Below are 18537 nucleotides of genomic sequence, written 5' to 3'. Positions count from 1 at the left end.
CAATGTGTGTTATTGACAACAACTTCAATCAGTAAGAGATTTTTTCTAATAATTATTTAAATATTTGTTTATCTTATTATTAAATTTCATACTCATTTATTATATTTTCCTGTAAAAACCACCTTATATATTTTTGCAGGCTTATCGAAGATGATAATATATTGCCTGCATAAATAATAACAATGATAGGGTTTGTTCACATGTATACCGGAACTGAAATATTTGCACTATCAAAATTGAAAAACCAGTGACATATTCTACAAAATCTTAGTGGAACACACTACCACATTTTATTTAGAAATACTTCTCAAGAACCATTTTAAACTCCCTCCCTGATTTAGATTTTTATTTATAATTTATAATTTATATTTATTTTCTTTCATTTGTTAATTCGTTAATTTAGTGGGATATAACTTCACATTCTCCCATTGTCATTTTTTGTTGTTGTTGTTGTTGTTAATTTAGATTGGATATATGATAAAATCATATTAATTGTTTTGTAAATAACATTTAATTGAATATACTGTTAATTTAAATCCAATTAATGTTGATATTGTATAAATTAATTTAATGAATAAAAATTATATTATCATAAAAAATTCACAGTATTGAAAGTGTTTATCTTATAATAATTTAAAAGTTTTAATTCATTTTTTAAGTCGATTGTATTAAAGAGAATTATATTAATATTTATTTACCTTTTGTTCAATATTATGAACCAAATAAATAGATATTGTGAGACATTTACATGTTTGACAAGTGAAATATGAGTGTGGTATAAGAAAATGATATTTTTTATAATGTTATTTATTAATATAATAAAATATATATGGAAATGAACATGTTTAAATGATTTACATTTTTTTATAGAAAATATACTATTTAAATTTTTTTTTTGGAGTTGACATTTATAATTTCAGCCATTTCTTAGGTTTGTAAATAAAAACTAATTAAAAATTGAATTAAATTAATATACTCTTATATTATAAGTTTAAAAACTAATGAAAAATACTATATTCAAGTGATTTAATATAAAACTTATAATGTTTGTATTATTCATATAAATATGACATATTTTTTAAACGGAAAGAACATAACAAAAATAATAAAAAATAAAACTATAATATAAATTAATAAATATTCATATATTTTAAACAATTTTTTATATTTATTATAAATTTATACATAATTATATTTATTAAAATATATTATTTATTTGAAATAATATTTAAAGTAAATATTCAAATTAGTCCCGGGTCATAGGTCTAGTTTCATAACACTTTTACTTTTATAAGACTAAATTGAGTTTCTGCATTTTTTTTCAATGATTAACATTATATCTTCACTCTTAAAAGACCTGGATTGCATTAATTCTACTCATTCAATGCACTTCTTGTTTCTCACACCTTTAGGGAGGAAATATTTGTGCGGACAAGCACAGATAGAAATTATGTATGTTTGGTTTGATCATGTTCATGATATAATTAGAGTAGATTTTTTGATGAATTTGAAAGGAGTGTTCAAATTTTGCATTGTATCTACAGTATGCAATTCCTATTTTTGTGTATGTTTACTCTTTTCTTCTATATATTCTTGGCCATTGATCTTGGTTTTAAAAAAAATACTCCAATATAATTTTTGAATTTTAATTTAATAAAAAGTTCAAAAAAATTGTTGAATTAGAATTTTAGAAGATTTAGAGATTTTATATAAATTTTTAAAGAGGGAAAATTATGACCTTCTTTTTTTTATCTCATGTATTATTCTATCCCATATTAACTATTCAATTTGGTCTTATTTATAATCAAAGGTCCTCTAAACTTTTTGATTTTGAAAAATTTTCACCCCACCCCATAGGTATTTGGCGCACTGTTTTAAAAACCGGATCAGACCGGTCGGATCGGTTGAACCGAGAACCAGTCAGATAATCGGTCTGGTTCGATTGTTGGATCGGATATGTCATTGAACCGGTGTGAACCGGTCAAAACCGGTGTAAATCGGTAAAATCGGAAAAATTGACGGTTTTCCAGAACCGTGGTTTAAATGCATTTTTAATTTTTTTTTATTTAAAAAAACTTAAAACAACATTATTTATTATTTTAATGAAAAATTAAAATAAAAAAAATAAAAAAAATAAAAAAATAAAAAATATAAAGATGTTTCGGATGCGGTTAATTTTATCGCAGATGATTTTGATATTGAAGAAGAAGATACCAACATTGAAATAATTTTTTCTTTGAAAATAAATTTAATAGATAATAAAGTACTTTATTATAATTTATTCAATTAGATTATTTTGCAATTAAATTTTGTTTGCAAATATATACTTTATAATTTTGTACTATTTTATTATATGTGATACATATGTTTAAAAATTTAAATTTAAATTATGAACTTGAGAATTTTTTTAGGATATGATATTTTTAAAAATTGAAGTGTCAGTTATATATTGTAGAGACTGAATCATCATGTTCAACATGTTTTATACCTATATAAATTTGTTATAACGACTGATGTATTCAACCGAGTTATCCGGTTTAATCCAGTTTAGTCATGCAGTTCGACCAGTGATCCAGTGGTTCGACAAATAAATCAGTGACCCAGTACCCTCACCGGTTTGATGTCCGGTCTGGTTTTTAAAACACTGATTTGGCGCATCACCAAATTGACAAAACTGCCCTCGTTCTTCCGTAGATGCATTCCCGGAAGTACTCTTTTTTAAAAAAATGGTTTTTTTCCGTAAATCCATCTACTGCGAAAAAGTTTGATAGGGTTTGAAAATAGACGTAAAGGTTTGATAGAGTTTGAAAATAGAGTATACCATAGATGCATCTACGGATGTTGGGATTTTCTCAATTAATTGAAAAATTAATTTGAGATTTTTTCAATTAATTAGAAAATCCCAAGATTCACTATGTTTTATACGCTTCCGTAGATGCATTTACGGAAGGAATTAAATTTTTTCAAAATATGGAATGTTTCCGGAGATTCATCTATGAAAACTGAGGGCAAAGATAAAAATTATGTGGTGTGTATATAGATCCATAAGGTTGATTGAGAAATTTTCATTTAGTGAGAAGAAAATATATGTTGTGTGAATTATTGAATTGTCCATTGATTTATTACATGTGACAACATGAGAAATAAAGTGAAGGTTGAAAAAATAAGTTGATTATGAATAGACCATTTTAATCTTTGTGCTTTGTAAATTTAAAAACAGAAAAAGGTATTTTAAAGAGTGTGGTGGTATCTTCTATTAATAGTTAAATAGTTGATTGATTGATAGTTGAAAACTTAAATGCATTAAAGCTATCATGTCTTTCCCTAAAAAAAAAAAAGACACCTAATCCCCATTGGTATATCATTATGGGAAAAGCAGAATCAAATTGAAAGGAAGATGTTGTTGAACTTTTGAAGACATGCCTTGTCTTACAACAATAGGAAAGGGAGGGACCCAATGGAGAAAAGGATAGAATAGAAGCTTCTTTTTTAGTGTTTTTGTCAAACAAGTGGCAGTGAAATAGTGATGTGGCACACCAATATTGAAGCATTTTTTGGTAGGGTTCTAAAGATCAATTTGATTGGAAATTACATCTCTGAAAAATTATTAAAATGACACTATCATTATATTTAATTTTAAAATATATATTAACTTTTTAAAAATTTATTAAAATGACACTGATATCTTCTTTTAAATTTTTAATATAGTCAAAAACACATATAAAAGACATTTATCTACATTCATTTGTCTGTCATAAATTTTTTTTATTAGTATATATATAAATTTAATGGAAAATAGTGTATATTTTAAAATTGGATGATGTGTCAGTATTATTTTAATAGTTGAGTGTAATTTTTCTTTTCGTTATTTATAATTAAAAAAGAATTTATTATGAATTTGTTGATTTAAATACTCTCAAGTCTCAATTTAAGTTATACTCTGCCCATTTATAAATTTGATGATTTAAATACTCTCAAATTAAGTTATACTCTGCCCATCTTTAACATCACTATCAAAAGGAAAAAAAAATCATAAACAAACATCACAATGCCTTTTTATTTTCCTTCAGTCTAATCAGAATTAATTTCAAATCTATTCTATTGACTTTTCAACACAAGAAAATAAAATGATTACTTTATGGGAAGTTTCTTAGCTAGCTGATAGTGAGGATGTTCAATTTTCAAACCATCAAAACTGATAGAAGTTTTGAAATGAATACTTTTTGTTTGAGAGAAATAATTGTAAGGTATCTAAAGGTTAAATCATAGCCACAAACTCTAATTGAAAATTTTCAGCTGATTCAATAAATTAGTAGACAAGATCAAATAGAAGAAGACATGTTGTGGAAAATTGGGTTGTACAACTATATTAAAATTTACAAGGGGATGATTAAGTACATAATAGGGAACTCAACCTAATACAAATCCATAAAAAATGAGCCTATTCTAATAAATCACATATTACAAGTGGAACAAAATATTACTAACAGTTATCAATGATTTCAAAAGAGTCCAGCCACACCAGCTCTATAGCACCGACACTTCTGATTAAAAGTGTGTCACACTCAGTTAATTTTCTCAAATTATTATCGGTGTCAAAATGTTGTGTGACTGATTTCTGTGTTTCATAGGACACAAGGGGCTAGCATGATGGAGGTTGAAGTTGCTTTAACCTTTTCACAACCTGTTTCATTGTAGGTCTAGTTGATAATGAATCAACAGTACAAACAACAGCTAGGTGTAGAACCTCTACCAAATCTTTTTCTGGTCCTGCTTCCCATAACCCGGCAGCGAAAAACTCCTTCGCTCTTCCTTGACTAAGAAGCATGCATCCCCATGCTACTATATTGAAACCATTTCCATAAGAGGAAAATGAAGGGTCCAATAATTTCTTATCGGATAGCAACTCAAGAAGCACCACACCATAGCTATAAACGTCGGCTTTATCAGAAACACGACATGTCATAGCGTATTCAGGAGCAACGTAACCAAACGTTCCTGCCACACCTGTTGTAGCATGTGTCTCCGAAGTTCCTAGAAGTCTTGCTAGTCCAAAGTCGGATAGATAAGCGTTGAAACTATCATCCAACAAGATATTGCTAGGCTTGACATCACGATGAAGAACACGAGGTACGCATTGATCGTGCAGATAGGAAAGTGCACGCGCTATGTCCAATGCAATCTTGTGCAGAATTTTCCAATCTACAGCCCTCGTGGATCTCTCCTGGATGAACTTTTCTAGATTACCGCCCGAAAGATAATTGTATATCAGAAACATCTCTGTTTCAGAAGCATGGTAACCAAAAAGAGTGACAAGGTTTGGATGATGAAGCCTTCCAAGGGTCTTGATTTCTGCATGAAATTGTTGAACACCTTGGCAACGCCCAACTGAAAGACGTTTCACTGCCACCAAGGTTCCTTGTGATATCTCTGCCTTATAAGTTGCACCAAATCCTCCACTCCCAATACAGTTGCTTGCATTGAAATTTCCCGTGGCTTGGACAACGTTTTCAAATGTCAACGGGACACCGATATCAGTAAACACGGTAACTTCTCTTTTGACAGAACCACCAACCCTAGACCTTGGCTTCCACTTCCGCGTGAAGAAAAACAGAACAATAAGGGCTATAAGAACAGAAACAATGGCCGAAGCAGAGGTTATTGCTGCTATCTCAATAGCATTGAAACTATTATCACTATTTTTGACAGGAGTTGGTGATGTGATAGAAGAATTGTCGTCAATCTGCCCTTGTTGATTTGCTGATGGAACAGTTAGAGAAACTCCGCGGCAGGAACTTAGAAATGGATTTCCAACAGCACTGTTGCATTTGATCAAGGTACTATTTGATGGCAAATATCCAGATAAATTATTGAAAGACACATTAAATGCAGCGAGTGTACTGACATTTGCCAAACCAGCAGGAATGTGTCCGGAAAGGTTGTTGTTATTGAGCAAAACATGTGTCAGATTTCTCATTTTGCCGATAAACTTTGGAATCTCACCAGTAAGAGAGTTTGTAGAAAGGTCCAAGACTTGTAAAGAGTACAACTGCCCCAGATTAGAAGGAATTGAGCCACTCAAGTTGTTACCAGCCAAAGAGAGGAACTTCAGATCCTTCATCTGTCCAAGGCTGTCGGGAATCGGACCTTGTAACTGGTTTTTACTAAGGTTCAAGGAAACAAGAGAGACTGAATCCCCTAGAGTAAAGGGAATTACTCCTGAAATCTGATTTCCAGATGCATCCAAAAATTTCAGTGATTTGCACATTCTACTAATATTAGAAGGAATCTCACCAGAAAGCATATTATAACTCACATTCAAAAGCAATGCATCTAATCCATCGCATTTCTCAAACAAATACATAGAAAATGGTCCCGTGAGCCTGTTCTCTCCCAAAAGAAGTGTGTAACCACTCTTCTCCATCCTGTCACGCGCTATTGGCAATGACTGAATGCCGGTGAAGTTGTTTTGCTCAAAGTTGTGAAAAACTGAAAGACCAACTCCACCTAGTGATGCAAAAAGGGTTCTCTCACTAACTTTTGATGAAAAGTATGATGAATAAGGAGATGACACATCGTCAGTTTGGAACAGATTCCCATTCCAGGAAGGAAAGGGAGAACAGACATTGTTGGAGAAATCAGGAACTGAACCAGACAACATATTCCCACTAACATCAAACACAGTCATACACGGCACATGTAGTTCCTCGGACAGCTCACCTGTAAGACTGTTTAAGCTCAGATCAAGAAAATGCAGCTTCTTGCATAAACCAAGCCAGTTCGGGAACTCTCCGGTGAAGAAATTCTGAGCCAAACTAACCATCTCCAAGTTACCGCAAGCACCCCAATTCCTAGGAAAACTTCCCTCCGAATTCACCATGGGAGCCCACAAAATCGCAATTTTAGGAAGCGACACAACTTCCTCAGGCATTGAACCTTCGAAAAAATTCAACTCATCGTTCAAAGTAACAAACTCAGCATCCCCAATCGGATCAAAAAGGTTGGAAAGCACAACAACAGAAAGCTCTTTACAATTCCCAAGCTCGCGAGGAATAGAACCACTTAGTGTATTCCTCGAAACATCCAACACCTCAAGACTCTTAAGGTTTCCAAATTCAGCAGGAATACCCTCTTCCAACAAATTTGAATACAACAAAAGTGTCCTCAATCCAACACAATTCCCCAAACTCTTGGGAATCTCTTGAACCAAAGAGTTACCAGACAAATCCAAATGCTCAAGCTTCCCACAATTCTCACCAATCTCATCCGGAATAACTCCGCTAAATTGATTAAAAGACAAATACACTCCTCTAAGCTTCCCAACAAAACCAGGAACAGAACCATTGAAACCATTTGCAGCTAAATTCAAAACCTCCAAACTATCAAGAGAAGATAAAACACTAGGCACCACTCCAACAATTCTATTAAACCCCAAATTCAAAACCCTCAATTTTTTCAAACCTTGAATATGAAAAGGAAGATAACCACTAATCAAATTACCTTCTAAATCAAGGACTTCAAGTTTCTCCATACTCCAAATCTCATGAGGAACTGAACCCTCTAACCCATTGAAGGGTAAAGAAAGAACCCTAAGCTCAGTTAAGTCACTGATCAAAGATGGAAACTTTCCCAACAAAGAACCCTTAACACCAACACAACTTCTCCTAATTCCAAATCCGTAAAGAGGAAACATACCAAAATCGGAGCAAGGATGTGAACTCCGGTTACCATCACCGCCGCCGCCGTTACCGGTGATGTTGAGAGAAACGACACGGAAGTTTGAATCACAGCGGACACCGTACCAGGAACAGTGGCCGGAGGAAGGGTTCCATGCTGACAGTACGCCGGCAGGGTCGGAGAGTGAGTTTTTGAGACGGAGAAGAGTTGATTTGTCGGAGAAAGGTGAAACGGCGTCGTATGGAGAGGTTAAGAAGAGAAGGAAGAAGAAGAAGAATTGAGTAAAGGAACTCCATTTGATAACAATTGAAGTGAAATAAGAAGAAAACATCTCACAGAAGAGTGAATAGAAGAAAAGCGTTGTTCTTCAACGTTTGATTGAAGTGAGAGGAGAAAGGGGTTTTCTGAAAACCCTAATTAGAAATTGTGAGGGGAAAAGGAAGAAGAAGAGAAAGAAGACTCAACGCAAACTCTGTTGTTTCTTTTTTGGTCTAAACGCGTTTTTTTTTTTGTGTCAATTAATGTTGGCTTGACTTAGTTTGACTAATGCGAGCATTTGATCAAACTTAAAAGTAACAATAAACCAAATCAACTCAAAGTAACTAGAAATTTGATTCAATAATAATTTATGCATACAAAATTCATAAATTAAATGAACAAGTCTTCAGCTGGAAATCAAGCTCAATAAATGAATCTTTTGTTTGTTTGATTTATGAACTAAGTTAAGAAAGTCAAAGGTAAATGATAGAGTCTCCAAAATTTTATTTGGATTTTATTTTATTTTATCACTTATCATTATATTTCTTCCGCTTTGATTTGAGTAGAATAGAAATTTTATAAACAATTGAATGAAATCTTCATTCCGTTTAGTTTCATTCTGCCACATTTCATTCAACTCCATTTATTTTATTAGGGTAATGCTAATTGAACTCGAATGACACAAGTTAAGAAATCCACTTTTAAAAATTTTATTTGGAAAAATGCAATAAAAAAAATTAATTTTATACTTTCATTAAAATAAGAGCACAATTTCCAAAATATTATTTCTTCAATTAGTTCTTAACTTGTGCCCAGCATTACCCATTTTATTATATCCAAACATAGTCCTACATATAAAGATTCAATATCTCCTTGCTCAATTCAGTTATGTCAATCATTTGATCCACAAAGTTGTTGATAGAGTAATATCTCTAAAACATCTTTTTTGATTCCACCCTTTGAGTGATTGCTTTACTTAGATATGCTTCCAACCAATTCCTTTTTCTTCCAATCAAGGTTATTGAGAACAATCACATTCTATTTTCGCTTCAGATATGTTAGTTGGGCTCTAGAACGAATACATTTATTTAAATTTGGCCAAATGCTCATATGGATCGATCAGAGAGCTTCCTTTGAATGGAATATCTCTCAAACTTGAAAGGATTTAATTTTTAATTTCAAAAATATTGAATTCACCAATTGAAATCCATAAGCTACTTCTTCATTAGTTTTTGGCAGCCAAGGTCCCCTAAGGTATGGACAACTAGTTCAACTATCTTTTCCTCTCATTTTTTAGCTACTCTAGTAACTTGCTTTAATGGTTCTATTAATTTCTGGATCAAACTGCAAACCTTTCGATCCTACACTAAGAATAAACTAAAAAACTAATATCTTCAATGGTATCTAAGAGATCAAATTAACATTAAGAAAACATAACAAATTAATAAAGCAAGAATTAAAATGCACTAAAGCTCCAAGTACAATAGCTTATTGTTGCCTTGTTGAAGTGGTCAACAATCCCTGACATTGGCGCCATTTTGTTGGAGTACAAATTATTCTCGTAGCAATTGGGTTAACAAAAACCACATAGTGGAAAGTAATATTATCATATCCACGAAGATTGTACTAGCCTCATTAAAGGACAAGGTCATTAAACTTGTGAATTCAACACAATGAATGAGTAATAGAAACCAGGGGGTGCAGTGCACAATTAATTCGTGTGTGTTTGTAATTGTAAATAGAAAACTAACAGTTTGCAAAATAATGATAAAAACGATTAAGTTCCCCTTTCAAATCATCTACCCATAGACGTGAGAATTCATTTGAATAACTTTATTACTATTCTATCTTAACTACGACCTTTTAAAGAACACAACATTACAACCTAATAGCCCCAAGCTATTAGGAGTCTTAAATCGCAAGGTAATCTGTTTCGTCGAAGCAACCACCTACTATTACGAGTCTTAAATCACAATGAAAAGGGTTTTGTGGCATGTAAAATAAGAAGATATTGTTACAAAACACAAAATCACAACCTCACAATCCCCTAGTTGTTAGGAGTCTTTAATCGCAAGGCAACCCACTTCGTCAAAGTAACTCATATCTACTAGGAGTTTCCAATCGCAGCGAAGAAGGTTTTATAGTGTGTAAAATTATCTAATGGCTGAAACTATTCCTATCACAACGCAATTTATCATTACAATCATAGTTTTACTAATCAGATAAATATTTACCGCTAAGTTTCCTTGTCAACTAAATCAGTTCTCTCAATTACATAGAGTGGATAAAGTATTAAATACAAATAAAAGTCTATAATTATAAATAAAGATTTTTTATAAAACAACCACAAAAAATATAAGAATCATATAGGAGGACTAGCCATTCATTCTTAAGATATTCATGATTTTTACAATTGAAAAGCAAGTATAAAGACTTACAATGACAAAGACCTAGCTCCTAATGATAGCCTTTATTTTCACCTTCCCTTAGCTCGGAAAAATACCTTAGACTCTATAAAATTGTCCCTTAATAACTAAACACGTTTTTTTCTTCTATTTATAGCTAAAAGTATGATTTCACGAGATTGTATCGTGTCATACCATAGCTGCGAATGATCATTTAAAATGCTTCCACACTTTGGCAGAGTCCATATATCTCACTTTCTTGATTGAGTTAGTCCCCGACGTTAGAAGTATATTAAAAATGTTGAGATGTCTAACGTCGCTGACTTGGAAATAAATTTATATGTTCTTTTGTATAATAAATTACACACGTGGCCATTAAAATGTTCCCGCAACAAATTCCGTTATGTTCAGAAATAGTCTTTTATTTTTAGTCCCTATAAATCAGGGTTTTGTCTATTGGGAGAGAAAACAAACTGTGACATTGTGGAGAGAGGCGACGAACGAGGACGGTGAGAAGCTCTGATGCATGATCAACTAACGCAACTTCATTAGATTCAAGCACGATTCAGTAAGTGATGAATTTCATTACGGGTGTAGGTTTTGTAGGGATTGCATAATATATTACACGGGGACATGAGCATAAAGTAGAAATTGAACCAGACAGGTGGAGCTTATTTGAAGCAACTGGTATTGTGAAAGAGATAACTGAGCTTGAACATTCAGAATATTGGTTATGGTGGTATAACAATGTTGCTGACAGGTGCAATATAATGGTTAGTGATAATGATGCTGAAAAGATATATCAATATTCTATGGAAATGAAAAGTACAGTGCACATATATGTTGAGCATAAAGTTAATTTTCAAGAAGATGAAGTAGGTGATGTTCAAGACGACGAAGTAGGTGATGTTCAAGACGACAAAGTAGGTGATGTTCAAGAAGATGATGTAGATGATGTAGGTGATGTTCAAGAAGATGAAGTAGGTGATGTTCATACAGATGATGTAGGTGATGTTAATACAAAAGATGTAGGTGATGTTCAAGAAGATGAAAATGAGGATAGTGGTGTCTAACCTCAACACAAATGGTATAAGTATCTAAGTAAGGAGGGACACAATTCTATTTCACAAGATGAATCCTTTGATGAGTGAAAGTTTCTTGGTTTAAGCTTATTTCCACCTAGCATTCCTCCTTTAACCCTTACAATCTGTGGCTTCTGATATCAAACTGAATTTAGCTAAGCATGCTTATGTTAATCCTTAATGGTTTCAGGCTATGCAACTACAATACAATGCTCTTTTGCACAACAATATATGAACCTTCACATCTTTACCAAGTCATACAAAAATTGGTGGATGTAGATGGGATCTTTGAATTAAAGAAAATCCCGATGACACTATTATTAAGTACTAGACATACCCAATCGCCAAAGGCTTTCACCAACAACTTAGTTTTGATTACAAAGAGATATTATCTCCTGTTGTTAACACAACCATAATTAGAGTCATTCTCACTCTTACTCTCATATACAATGGCCTTAAACAACCACCAAGGCAGTGGTATGATAAGTTACATTAAGCATTATTCCAGTTTGATTTTGTTTCAAGTAAATGTGAGCATTCTCTATTTATATATTCTCAATAAGGGGTCACCCTTTATGCCTTAGTTTATGTAGATGATTTTCTTATAATTGGTTTATCTACTAAGCTTGTGCATGATTTGATCATGAATTTCAACTTTGTTTTAAAGAAACTAGACAAACCTAAATATTTCTTAGAGATAGAAATTAAGTAAGAAGCTTAGGGTTCTATTCTTCCGTCTCAAACCAAGTATGCCAAAGATTTATTAGTAATAGCCAAGATGATAGATGCAATTGTGCACCTATCCAATTCTCAATAATTACAAATTGAGTAAGCATGGATCAAACACTTTTTTGTGATCCTCATCATTATAGGTTTATTGTAGGTGCTTTTTAATATGTAACTCTTACTAGGCCTAATATATTTTTCAACGTGAATAAAGCTTGTTGGTTTATGGCTTATCCCGTCACCTCTCATTGACCTATCATTCAAAGAACTCTCATGTACCTCAATGGCACAATTACCTTTGGCCTCTCTATTCTTCCCTTAATTCTTTTTAACTTAATGGTTGAAAATATTAAGCATTAGTTTTCACTCTCCACATTTAATTACTTATTTTTTTTAACTATTAAATTAAAAAGAATTAATGGTCAAGATGTGAAGTATGTCATGATAACTTACTCTTGGAGTAAGAATATCCCTCATCATCATATATATATATATATATATATATATATATATATATATATATATATATATATATATATATATATATATATATATATATATATATATATATAACTTTTGTTTAATCTTATATTATATATTTTTATTTTTCTTTGGATATATTTAATTCAATTAACATAATTTTCATGTATATCTTAATAAAATACTATTATATTCTAAATTCAACCATAATTTAAAATATTTTTTTCACATATATTTTGTATAGATTTTTTAATCATTATTAATATTATATTATATATATTTACTATATATAACGATATTATGCTATGCATACTAGTTGAAAAGTTAAATAAAATTACAAAGTCAAACTAAAATAATAATTGTAAAGAACAAAATTTAAACTAATTTATTTAAACAAATTAATTATTAGGAACGAGTTCACACTTGGTTCCAAACAAATGACTAGAATTCGTTGAGTCAGTGGCAGAAGGATAAGGGAGATTAATTATTAGGAACGAGTCCATACTTGGTTTTGAACAAATGACTAGAATTCGTTGAGCCAGTGGCGGAAGGATAAGGGAGAAGAGCAATAAGCTGCTTGAATCTTAGAAAGAGGAGATCCCTGATGAGGACACAATTAAGACCAGACAGTCGGATCAGAGAGATATGCACCTTAAATTTGGAAACCCTCGAAAAAATGGTTAGAACAAATGCTTTCCCCAGTGTAAAAACTTTTACTGCATCACTACATCCAAATAGATTACTTTAATAAAATTAAAATTAAAAAATATATTTTTAATAAATTAGCAGTTGTAAACTTCTTTATGCAGTTAGTATTTCAATTAAATTTTTATTTAAAAATAAATTTTTTATATTATTAAAATTTAATAACTATCACATTTAAAAAATAAATATTTTTTAAAATTATTGATTTATAAATATTAACAATATTTATATTGAATACATAAATATAAATAAATATTTATATTATATAAATAAATATAAATCACTAATTTATATTTATTCTTATTTACCTTAACTAATACATTATTTGAATTATGTCATACATCTATTTTCTTAAAATTCATTGAATAGCAAATTCATATATAAAATAGATATATTAATTATTCATTAAATTTTTTTATAAAAAAATAATTGTGATAGGGTAGAATATATAAATAAAAAGAATGTTTAATTGATGATGTTTATCCTGTCCAACGGACACCATAATTGAAGTGGAGTTGTTGTATTTGACCGTTGCAATCTCATTTCCTCAATCACTCACTCGCCTTATAAATCCATATCTTCAATCCATTTCATCAAGTAGAAGAATACAGAATCACAATTCACATCACTGTAATGGAAAATATCGTTCCAATTCAAACTCCAACAATCGAGCCTCAATGCATCCAAACACCAACTCCTCTTCCACCATCACCTCCAGTTCATCATCATCATCATAAACCCTGTAATGAATTGCGTAAACCTGTCACTCCAGATCACCTTAAACTCCCCAAAGCATTCAAATACCCCGAAAGGTAGTATCACTTTTGGAATTTAGAATTCCAATTTGATTTTCTGCTATAGCGTAATTGAATTGATTTTAACTTGATTCAATGTTCTACAATATGATTGATTTTAACTCAAGTGGAATTTATAGCTCTTGCGTTTGTAATTGATCTTTTTTGTCTGTTCAATCTTGTTTTACTTTATTGATTTTGAGTTGATTGGTTTCACGGTGGATAATCACTTTTTTTCTTCATTTTGTTAGGTATACAAGTCCAACTGATAAGATGATGTCCCCGGTTACCAAAGGCCTTCTTGCAAGAAATAAAAAGGGTGGCGCAAAGTTACCTCCTGGAACTGGAGCTGCTAAATATCAACCCAAGGTATATATTACTATTATCTCAGATTGTTATTGTTTTTTTAATAGGTAAATGTTACAGTAATAGATTAGTAATCGATAATGTTAGCGTCGCAAGCTCAAACTCCTGAATAGCACTCTTTCGTTATCTGTTTCAGACGTGCGAGTTTGAACAACTGATTAGGACTCTTTCAGGTCCTTTAGTTCACAACCCAGTTGTCTGTTGAGTCGGATTCTTGATTAGTGTGGTTTATTTATTATAACTGTGGTAGTTAATGTTAACTATTGCAGGTTCCAGACATGTGTTTGCCGGATGCGAATACCTTTCAAAACAAATGATGATTGATGAGAAAATCAACTCAACTTAAGGAATACAATGGAGTTCTGTTCTACATGATGAATTATCTTAGAGAGAGCTGTATCTTCTGATTTTTGTTCCTAAATAGCTTTTTCTACCTATACATTGATGTTAAATAGTTTTGTGCTTTTAAATTCTATAGATCCTTAAGGAAACTTATGTAAGAATTCTAATAAGATCATTGCTTCTTTTCTGATATTGAAATAGTTTTATGCTTAGTCGCTTATAAGAGAAGTGTTTATGCTATGAGCACTTAATTAACATGTTTGTGTCAGTTACAATAGAATGGAACTAAACTAAACATTACAAGCACATATTGGCAAACCACAGTTAATATGGTTTGATGGAACAATCTGAATTCTATTCACTCCATACGAACCTCGAACCATTGAACCGATCCAACTTCTCCATCGATTTCAAGTTCACAAAACGACTTCGCTAAGAAAGAAACAGCATCATCGATGGTTTCATATCTTGCAAGATCAGGAGGAAGAGTATTGCCAGGCCAATTCGTAAGCCACTCTTTCAAACTCTCTTTCAGCTCTTCCTCCGACACAAACCTCTCATCCTTCCCCGGTTCTAATAGCACATAAGTTTCCGTTCTCTCATTAGACCTTCTCCTTCTCGTCGCAAAAACCTGTTAAAAAAAGAACACTGCTTCTATATGAAACATTGTATCGAAACATAGAAAACAGAAAATGGTATCGTCACCTTTGTTTTACTTCTGCAATCACTTGCAACTCGACCCCGTCTCTGATGGATAGAAGAACTAAAACATTGAATTTGGCATGGAAATGATGTTATATGTATCACTGGATTCTGTATATGATAACTTTTTGTAGCTGCAAATCATCAGAAAATCTAAATAGTAAGTAAAATAGCCTTTCTATATAGTGTTACATTTATATACTACATTGTGAACAATTAACAAAGCTTAAAAACTGAAAAGATATAAGGTTATAAATAGCTTACAGTGGAGAAACTGAATTCTAACATTGAAGGCTTGAGTCTGCAAAATAGCTTCCATAACAATTATTAATAATTTAAGCTAAGCTTAGTTCATGTTCATGAAAATTGAAAATAAGAAACCAAAGTTATCATCAGAATTCACAGTATGATATGATATGATATAGGTGGTGTGAATTACAATCACAAATTCTAGGAGATAACTTGTTTTAATATGGTTCTCTTTTTACCCTTCTTTGTTTTCATATTTACAATATTAACATTGTATAATCATCCTATATATTTTTGTTTTGTTTTGGTGTTGTCAATTTTGGCTTTTAAGGTTAAGATTTTTTATGACTTGAAGCAAAATTACAGATAATATTTTGTTAACAAGGAATAAGAATTGTAATTTGTTCCTTCAACAAAAAAGAAATGTTACTAGTAATAGGTTTAATTGTTACAAGCAAAAATTAAGCACAATAGCTTTTTAAAGCAACGAAGCTTTGGTAATTTTTTTTCTTTTTTAACCAATACTCCACACTTTAGAAAATCCATCCAATAATTCAAACAAGCATCATAGCTCAAATATTCAAATTTATGTTTTTATATCTGATCTTCAAAATAATCAACACTTTTTTCTCAAATCTACCTAATAGTATTTTTTATAGGTGGCAAAACTCCATTCTCCACATTCTTTATATAAAAAAAAAAAATTATCTCCTACGAGGATAATAATAATAAAAAAACTTTAAGGTTTGACCTCATTGGTAAGTTTTCAAATCTAACGATTGAAGAAGTTCTATAGATAAAAGGGTTTAAGCATAACTTACTCAGCATAAGTTAATTATGTGATAAATATAACAATGTAATATTTGATTCTTCTGATTGCCAGGTCAAAATCTAAATCAAATGGGACTCTATTTACAAGCTCGAGAAAAGGAAATACCTATATAATAAATTTAAATAAGATTCCTCTAAGTGACCTAAGTAACGAGGATGAATCATGGTTATCACATGAGAGATAACTCACATCCACATGAATCACTTAAACAAGTTGGTTCGCAAGGATCTTGTAGACGGTCTTCCAAACTTACGCTTTGAAAAGAACAGTTTAGCTGATGCGTGTTAAAAAGGGAAGCAAGTAAGGACCTCTTTTAAATCTATAAAAATAGTTTCTACTGATCGGCTCTTGCAACTGCTTCACATGAACCTTTTTGGCCCATCCAGAACAATAAGTCTAGATGGAAACATATACACTGTCGTAATTATATATGAGTACTCTCGCTATACCTGGACATTATTCGAAGTCTTTCAAAAACTAGTAAAGCTTATCCATAAAGAAAAAAGTGTAAGCATTGCATCCATAATAAGTGACACAACAGAGAATTTCAAAATAAGGAATTCAAAATTTTTTGTAATGAGAATGATATTCGACACAAAATTTTCACTCCACGAACTCCCCAACAAAATGGGGGTAATAGAGAGGAAAAATAGATCTCTAGTAGAGCTTTCAAGTACGATGCTCAATAAAACCAATCTTCCTAAATATTTCTAAACTGAAGTTGTAAGGACCACTTGCTATGTTATGAATCGTGTCTTGGTAAGACCAATTCTAAAGCGGACGCCCTATGAACTATACAAAGGAAGAAAGTTGAACATCTCTCACTTATATGTCTTTGGTTGCAAATATTTTATCCTTAACAACGAGAAAGATAACCTCAAAAAATTTGAAGCGAGAGTTAATGAAGGCATGCTCATAGGATATTCCACTTCTAGAAAAACTTTTAGAATCTTTAACAAAATAACTTTGACAATTGAAGAATCGGTTAATGTTACCTTTAACGAATCTAACCTTAAAGCAATAGAATTAGAAATTGTTGATTGTGCAGGTCTTCTGGAAAAGACAGATCTGGAAGAAAATCAAGAATCGAACCAAGAGGAAACTAAAAATCAAATCAGAGAGGAAGAATCAGTCCAGGATCAAATCCAAGACACTCCGCTAGAATATCCACATCTTCTGAAGGAATGGAGACAGACAAAGGACCATCACATCCAGAATGTCAATGGAGATATCTCCAAAAGAGTCAGTACTCAACGGTCCCTAAATAAGGTATGTAACTTTGTGACTTTTATTTCACATATTGAACCAACGGGAATTGACGAAGCTATAATCGATGAACATTGGTCTCTTGTCATGCAAGAGGAGTTAAGTCAATTTGAATGAAACAATGTTTGGGAACTCATTCCCAAAGATTCAACTAGTTTAGTGATTGGTACCATATGGGCCTTTCGCAACAAGCTAGATAAAGATGGAAATGTTTTAAGAAATAAAGACTGACTCATTATGAAGGGATACAATCCACATGAGGGAATAGATTTTGATTAAACCTATGTTCTTGTAGCTAGATTAGAAGTCATAAGGATATTATTAGCTTTCTCATGCATCATGAATTTCAAACTATTTCAAATGGATGTAAAAAGTGTTTTTCTAAATGGATACATTCAATAGGAGGGTTATATTGATCAGACTCTAGCTTTTATCATCCCAACTTTTCCAGACCATGTTTTCAAGTTTAAGAAAGCTCTATACGGATTAAAACAAGCCCCAAGGACTTGGTATGACCGTCTAAGCAAATTCTTGCTTAAAAGCGTGTTTCAATGAGGACAAGTTGATAAACTTATTTTTATAAACTTAATCGAACATGACATCTTACTAGTTCAAATTTATATTGATGATATTATCTTAGGTGCTACTAACGA

The 18537-nt window shown here is 31.7% G+C and overlaps 3 protein-coding genes across 3 annotated transcripts; 1 reads left to right on the top strand and 2 right to left on the bottom strand.

Moving 5' to 3' along the window:
• Positions 1–4339: 4339 nt before the first annotated feature.
• On the bottom strand, positions 4340–8215 carry LOC131652871 (LRR receptor-like serine/threonine-protein kinase RPK2). The gene has a single exon (XM_058922851.1). It carries the CDS (start codon positions 8006–8008, stop codon positions 4643–4645), a length of 3366 nt encoding a protein of 1121 aa, XP_058778834.1. The 5' UTR covers positions 8009–8215; the 3' UTR covers positions 4340–4642.
• A 5641-nt stretch (positions 8216–13856) lies between these two features.
• On the top strand, positions 13857–14964 carry LOC131647354 (uncharacterized). The gene is made up of 3 exons (XM_058917255.1): positions 13857–14145; positions 14379–14496; positions 14763–14964. The coding sequence occupies exons 1-3, from the start codon at positions 13967–13969 to the stop codon at positions 14808–14810; spliced, it is 345 nt and encodes a 114-aa protein (XP_058773238.1). The 5' UTR covers positions 13857–13966; the 3' UTR covers positions 14811–14964.
• Positions 14965–14985: 21 nt separating this feature from the next.
• On the bottom strand, positions 14986–15957 carry LOC131647353 (protein CHLORORESPIRATORY REDUCTION 7, chloroplastic). The gene is made up of 3 exons (XM_058917254.1): positions 15802–15957; positions 15541–15671; positions 14986–15466 (listed from the first exon to the last, which is right to left on the bottom strand). Exons 1-3 carry the CDS (start codon positions 15854–15856, stop codon positions 15194–15196), a joined length of 459 nt encoding a protein of 152 aa, XP_058773237.1. The 5' UTR covers positions 15857–15957; the 3' UTR covers positions 14986–15193.
• Between the last annotated feature and the right edge of the window lie 2580 nt (positions 15958–18537).

This window comes from Vicia villosa, linkage group LG2 (genome assembly GCF_029867415.1).
Source record: "Vicia villosa cultivar HV-30 ecotype Madison, WI linkage group LG2, Vvil1.0, whole genome shotgun sequence".
Classification (NCBI taxonomy): domain Eukaryota; kingdom Viridiplantae; phylum Streptophyta; class Magnoliopsida; order Fabales; family Fabaceae; genus Vicia; species Vicia villosa.
Note: the sequence above shows the minus strand (reverse complement) of the source record. Positions and strands in the feature narration are given on the sequence as shown.

What these genes read in the sequence shown, in the direction of transcription:
- LOC131652871 (XM_058922851.1), bottom strand. Translation starts at nt 8,008, where the DNA reads ATGTTTTCTTCTTATTTCACTTCAATTGTTATCAAATGGAGTTCCTTT.
- LOC131647354 (XM_058917255.1), top strand. Translation starts at nt 13,967, where the DNA reads ATGGAAAATATCGTTCCAATTCAAACTCCAACAATCGAGCCTCAATGC. An exon ending in GCATTCAAATACCCCGAAAG is followed by an intron (nt 14,146 to 14,378) that starts GTAGTATCACTT and finishes TCATTTTGTTAG; the next exon opens with GTATACAAGTCCAACTGATA. An exon ending in CTGCTAAATATCAACCCAAG is followed by an intron (nt 14,497 to 14,762) that starts GTATATATTACT and finishes TAACTATTGCAG; the next exon opens with GTTCCAGACATGTGTTTGCC.
- LOC131647353 (XM_058917254.1), bottom strand. Translation starts at nt 15,856, where the DNA reads ATGGAAGCTATTTTGCAGACTCAAGCCTTCAATGTTAGAATTCAGTTT. An exon ending in TAGAATTCAGTTTCTCCACT is followed by an intron (nt 15,672 to 15,801) that starts GTAAGCTATTTA and finishes GATGATTTGCAG; the next exon opens with CTACAAAAAGTTATCATATA. An exon ending in ATTGCAGAAGTAAAACAAAG is followed by an intron (nt 15,467 to 15,540) that starts GTGACGATACCA and finishes TTTTTTTAACAG; the next exon opens with GTTTTTGCGACGAGAAGGAG.